Raw genomic sequence first — 6304 nt, 5'->3', positions numbered from 1 at the left:
TCATCTTTTTGTTACGGTTCTTCTACTTAATTTCGGGACAAAATTCTCAAAAGTAGGAAATCCTGTGACATTTTTCAATTTTTCGTATTTGTATTTGTATTTTTTTAACCGACCCGTTTTGTCATTTCAATATACTTTTTTTTGAAAGTTATCGATTTATATCATGTTCGATGATTTAAAGTTCGTTTAGGTTCACTTTCTATTCGTATTGTTCAATTAACGAATCTCCAAGCCTTAAAAAATTATAAAATAATCAAGTTTCAATCTATAGGAGTATAAAACGTAAACAACCTAAAGATATTAAAAATATAACAAATTTTAATCAACTATCTATAATTATAAAGTTAAAGGGTTAAAGAGTAAATAAAGTTTAAAAAGGATATATAAACTTATATAAAGTTAAGGGGCTTAAAGTGTAACATTGGAATTTAAAATATAATATAATAAATATAAACCCTACCCACCCCCCCTCCCTCTCTCCCCTTCGGTTTTCCGGCGGAACCATCCGGTGACGGCGAGACTCACCGGCAACCATTAAACCCTCACAAAATGCTAAATTAATCAATTCTTAATGATTTAAACCCGTTGCACCATAACCTTAATGCCTAATCAAATCCTATTACGTGTAATAACACCTCCAACGTCCGGAATTCAACCCCAAACCGTCGGATCATAATTAAAATTTCAATAACACGAATTAATCACCCAATGGGTCAATTGAGACTATAAATAGCACTCTAACCTCCTTCTAAACGTGCGGCAAACATAAATTTATAATAACAAACTCCCTAATATCACTAAATTGTTCGTTCAAGTTTCGTTCCGCCCAACTCACCGTTCATCCTCTTTCCGACATCATTCGAGGTAATTGTTAGATGGATTTTCATTGTTTTGATCCGTGTAATAAAACCCCTAACCTAAATCAACCAAACATGGAGCGGATTTAGAGAATTGAACATCTAAGGTTATGGTGAAGAAGATGAAGTTAAGCATGTGAATATAATTATTTGTTTTCCATCTTTCAACAACAAAAACTGTTTGGTCCAGTGGTTGTGTATGCTTGATGTGGTCATGGAGACCTGGGTTCGAACCCGAGTCACTGCGGATCCACGTCAATTAAATTATTCAAGGACCCCGAAGACTTTTGCTGATTTCCTTATCTTATCTTACCATATCTTGTCTTATTCTTAATTATGTATTGTAACGTCTCCTTATGGCCTTATTTCCGTATTTGGACAATTTATCCCCTATAATAAATAAAATTTTTTTTGATTAAATTATTGTTTATTGAAGCCTACTTCTATCTTATTTCTTTACCTCCATTAACCTTAACTATTTATAAGCTACCCTTCTTAAACTTTAAATACTTATATCTTTACGTTTAAAAGTCGTCTTAAAATTTCTTGCTATATTAACATTCCTGCAACTTTTGTAATTATTTTATACATTGGTGACTTTCTAGTGTTCTAAATAAAGCTCCTTAAAAATTTTTGTTTCCTTAAAATCATGTTTTTACTCAAATGTTTTGTAAACCCACATGATGAGACGAATCATGTGGACCATCCGACGATAACAATAGTTATGGTCCGGAACATAATTATCGAAGTCCTCGCATGGAAATCATGAAGCGTAAAGTTGTGTGTCATAATATAGAATTTAGAGTAGTTGGGATAACTATACAAATGTAGAAATGATAAGGACATGGTGGATACGCTGCTGGTACATCCTATATATTAGTGCCCTTATCAGATTTGCATTCAGAGCGTTATTTTAACTATTCAAAGTTCTGTGCTATAATATATTTTATTTTATTTAAAATTTTATTTTCTTCAAAAATCTAATGGATTTGTTATAGTATCTTTTAATTTCGGGACGAAATTCCCTAAAGTAGGGGAAACTGTAACCACTCGGATCTTAAACTAATATTTTATTAACCGTTACCCGACCTGTTTCCATGTTCAGGTTATTTTGATAAAAACATCATGTTTATCGAGATATATAAATATTATATTATTATTATTTATATATATATATATATTTAATATACATATAATTAACTTTGATTTATATTCAAATCTAACCCTAAATTTAAACTTTAACCCATTGTTGTTTTCATCTTAAATCTTGAAGGACCAAGTTGTAAAATCTGCAATATTAACATATTATATTATATCTTGACCCGTTAACCCATTAAACTAGATCCTTATCCGCAAACTAAAAACCAAACCCGTACCCGTTATGTTTCTTGAAGCTAAATTCTCATCTCAATCTTGGATTTAATTTAGGCATCATATTGTACATACTTAATTTGGCCCTTACCGACACTCGGATTAGGAAACTAGGATCAAAATTATGCGTATTGCTTATATGAACAATTCGTCTAAAACACGTTTATCGTTATACCCTTTAACGTACACCATAACTCAATTAAAACTAAAGAAACAATCTTGGATTTAATTTAGGCATCATATTGTACATACTTAATTTGGCCCTTACCGACACTCGGATTAGGAAACTAGGATCAAAATTATGCGTATTGCTTATATGAACAATTCGTCTAAAACACGTTTATCGTTATACCCTTTAACGTACACCATAACTCAATTAAAACACGTTTATCTGCAATATTAACATATTATATTATATCTTGACCCGTTAACCCATTAAACTAGATCCTTATCCGCAAACTAGAAACCAAACCCGTACCCGTTATGTTTCTTGAAGCTAAATTCTCGTCTCAATCTTGGATTTAATTTAGGCATCATATTGTACATACTTAATTTGGCCCTTACAGACACTCGGATTAGGAAACTAGGATCAAAATTATGCGTATTGCTTATATGAACAATTCGTCTAAAACACGTTTATCGTTATACCCTTTAACGTACACCATAACTCAATTAAAACTAAAGAAACAATCTTCTCTACCTCGCCGTCAATAACCGCATAAACAATTGACTTATCTTTGCCGTGTGTATCGTGATCTAGAACCCCTATAGCCGTTGATGTCTATACTAATTATCACACATCTGATCTTCGCTAAAGGTAATTAAATACATGTTTGAAATCGCGTTTTGATACTGATCAATAGCCCTAACGTTAGTTGGATTAACAGTTAATGGATTGAACGATTGAAAGTTTAGGGTTTTTGATTGATTTGGGATTTAACAGTTTTGATTATAACAATTATTTTCAAGATCTTAACAACTGAGCCACTGGCTCATGTGGTTGTTGGGTTATTTGTGAGTCTGTGTACCGGTCAGGGGCGCGGGTTCAAACCCCCCCCCCCCCCCCGACCCAGTTTTGTTTTATATTTTCTTTTATATATATTTTAGATTGAATACAAATTATTGTAATTAGTATTAATAATACCCAAATGTTATTTATATGTAGCGACACCGTTAAGTTTTACATTCTCGATAAGTAAACCTTGTTATGGATTTTTTTTGGTGTCTTTATATATATATATATATATATGTATGTATATATATATATGTATATATATATATAGGATGAGTATCATTACAGAACTGTTAAATTATTTAAGAACTTGAAGGAACAAAAAAAAACGAATACAAAACAAAAGGAACGAAACAAAAAATTCGAAAATGAAAAAAACCAACCAAAGCGAACAAAAATAAAACTAAAAGAAACAAAACCAAACTAAACTGAAACCTAAAAAACCGACCGAAACAAAACACCAAAAAAATCAAAATTGAATTGGAACGAAATCGAAAATCCGATTAAAGGGAAAAAACTGAAACTGAAACCGACCAAAATGAAACGCCTAATCGGTACCGAAATGCACAAATGAGTAACCGAACGCAGAAACAGGCTAAACGCGTAATTAGAAACTAATCTCATTTTTATTTTTTATGTATAGTTAACCACCATTCATAGAAAAAGAAAAAAAAAAGAAACAAAATACTTTTAAGTAACCCATTCGGACCCATATCAATTTTTGACCCTTCACTCAATCCAACCCAGCCCAACTCCATAATGCCACCTCTACAAATACACATGTTTCGCCTATATATTTTATAACCTAAATATAAATAGACATCCATCGTTTGTCAATCCACTTGATTGTCACGCAGGTTTGTATTGTATTCCTATTTTATATGTACAATATTTTTTTTATATCTTAAGTTGATTTTCTCGATTTGCAGCGTGAGATGAATGCTCAACAATTGGATATAATCACCACACTTCCTCAACCCATAATAGACACCATTCTATGTCTTTTACCAATTAAAGACGCGGCAATGACAAGTATTCTCTCAAGGGAATGGAGGCATAAATGGACCACGATTCCGAAAGTTGAGTGTAAATCATTTATCCGCATAAAAAGGGAAAGGAAAAACATGTGCATGAGTTTTAAAGCTTTCTATGCTTTAGAACCAATTCTATTACAGCGCCAAGGCCACGAGTTCATCCTTTCGGTGTTAGGTGACACATGCCTTGAACTAGATCGAATAATACTTCATCTGTCGAGGAACCATCCCATTAAGAAATTAACACTTGACTTCTCTAACGCCGATTTATATAGATTACCGTTATCCCTGTTCTCCTTGCACCACATAACAGAACTAAATCTTGATTCTTGTGATCTTGTCCATCAACCACCATTCAATAATGGTTTTCGTAGTCTTACAAGCTTATCCTTAAATGAAGTAATGATGTCTAAAGAAAGTCTTCTACACCTTTTATCTAATTGCCCCTCACTTAAGATCCTCAGCCTGGTAAGTTGTTACTTGTATGTATATTCATTGCTTTTAAAACTTGTCTGAATATTCCAGGTTTCTCTATAGTTTATGCGTGATGAAGATTTTCGAGGCGATGAAAGGCCCAACATTATGGAGCTATTCAAGTGTTTACCTGTCATTGAACATTTGACTACTTGGGGTTATATGAGTCCGGTACTATTCATCCACTTACATACATTATACATGATTCAAAGAGAAAAAAAAAATTAACGTTGCTTGTTACTTGTTGTTTTGACCTATGGTTGAAGTTGTTAGTTCAAGACTCGGTTCCACGAGAGCTTTCAACCTTACCAATCCACCTTAAATACTTTTGTATGGAAGAGTTTGGTTTTGGTGACGGCTATGGGTTGCCTTTTCTTTGTGTTTTGATCAAATACTCCCCGAGTTTGGAAAAAATTAAGTTGCAGGTAAATAGCATGTAACCTATTGTTTTGATTCTATTGCCAAAATTTACCAACACAAAACTCTGGTTGTTGTAGGTTGGATCTGGACATTATGACGAGACAGAGCCCGATAAATTGGAAGAATATTCCGTTATATTAGAAAAATATCCCGATGTTTGGTTGGAGCATCTGAATGAACTGGAGATTATATTTTTCGAAAACTCTAAGCTTGAGATGGAGTTTGTGAAGTTTATCGTGGTGAGGTCACCCGGTCTGAAGAAGGTGAAATTGCAACTCTATAGGGTTGGTAAGAACGAAGAGTTGAAGATGTTGAACATTCTCTTAAGTGCCCCTCATGCATCACCGGTAGAAATCGTTGTTGAAAATCTCAACCAAATGCCTTAGTGTAGATGACGACGGCAAAGACGATGATTAGATCACTCAACCTTCTTGAATACAATTGTTGAGATTTATGATGATAATCTTGTTTTTATGCTTAGTCTTTTTGCCTAAAAACTTTACCTGGAGTTAAAAGAGTGTCACAATAAGAAAATCAAAAACATATCTAGGGTAACAAAACAGGTCAGAGAAATACTTATTATTATTATTATTATTATTATTATTGAGTGATTTTTTTTTTTTGAATTGAACATATTTTTTTATATAGAAACAAAGATATTACATCAATATAGCAGGTAGGCGGGCAACAAGCTGCGCCGCCACCCCTTTCTGAATTGCAAACCCTAACCTGCTAAAGACATACCCCTGCCCCTTTGGAGTCGACACATTGCTATACACAACCCGTTGGACCCTAGTTAGGAAACGGATAGCTTCCGGTGCCAAGGAGCCAAAGGTATCAAAAGCCAGAGGGACAAAAACATGTTGGTTCTCTTCGCAGGCTTTAGCATGTTTCTCCACCTTCTTTGTTTCAGCCCTTTTCATTGCTTGCCCAGCTACAAACCCATTATCCCTCAAACCATCTAAAGGAGATACCCCTGTGAGGTCAACACAAGCGTGTTTTCCCCCGGCCCAACCAAAGACGAGCAATCTGCCGGTCGTAGAGTGGATCTCCCTTCCGTGGGGTGTGTAAGGAAGTTTACGGGGGCTTCCTTTTTAGCTGATATCCCAGCCCGCCTTAAGATGTCCCGAAAGAAC

General features: G+C 34.2%; 2 protein-coding genes across 2 annotated transcripts; both read left to right on the top strand.

Annotated features, from left to right (window-relative positions):
* The first annotated feature begins 4143 nt into the window (after positions 1-4143).
* LOC143567523 (F-box/FBD/LRR-repeat protein At1g13570-like) lies at positions 4144-5632 on the top strand. The gene has a single exon (XM_077053924.1). It carries the CDS (start codon positions 4176-4178, stop codon positions 4788-4790), a length of 615 nt encoding a protein of 204 aa, XP_076910039.1. The 5' UTR covers positions 4144-4175; the 3' UTR covers positions 4791-5632.
* On the top strand, positions 4815-5554 carry LOC143567533 (F-box/FBD/LRR-repeat protein At1g13570-like). The gene is made up of 3 exons (XM_077053933.1): positions 4815-4919; positions 5015-5173; positions 5246-5554. Exons 1-3 carry the CDS (start codon positions 4815-4817, stop codon positions 5552-5554), a joined length of 573 nt encoding a protein of 190 aa, XP_076910048.1.
* Positions 5633-6304: the final 672 nt, after the last annotated feature.

Source organism: Bidens hawaiensis, unplaced genomic scaffold (assembly GCF_021521415.1).
Source record: "Bidens hawaiensis isolate Kalapana, Puna unplaced genomic scaffold, B.hawaiensis_p1.1 tig00023423_1, whole genome shotgun sequence".
NCBI lineage: Eukaryota > Viridiplantae > Streptophyta > Magnoliopsida > Asterales > Asteraceae > Bidens > Bidens hawaiensis.
This window is presented reverse-complemented; position numbering and strand designations above follow the sequence as displayed.

What these genes read in the sequence shown, in the direction of transcription:
- LOC143567523 (XM_077053924.1), top strand. Translation starts at nt 4,176, where the DNA reads ATGAATGCTCAACAATTGGATATAATCACCACACTTCCTCAACCCATA.
- LOC143567533 (XM_077053933.1), top strand. Translation starts at nt 4,815, where the DNA reads ATGCGTGATGAAGATTTTCGAGGCGATGAAAGGCCCAACATTATGGAG. An exon ending in CTTGGGGTTATATGAGTCCG is followed by an intron (nt 4,920 to 5,014) that starts GTACTATTCATC and finishes CTATGGTTGAAG; the next exon opens with TTGTTAGTTCAAGACTCGGT. An exon ending in TGGAAAAAATTAAGTTGCAG is followed by an intron (nt 5,174 to 5,245) that starts GTAAATAGCATG and finishes TGGTTGTTGTAG; the next exon opens with GTTGGATCTGGACATTATGA.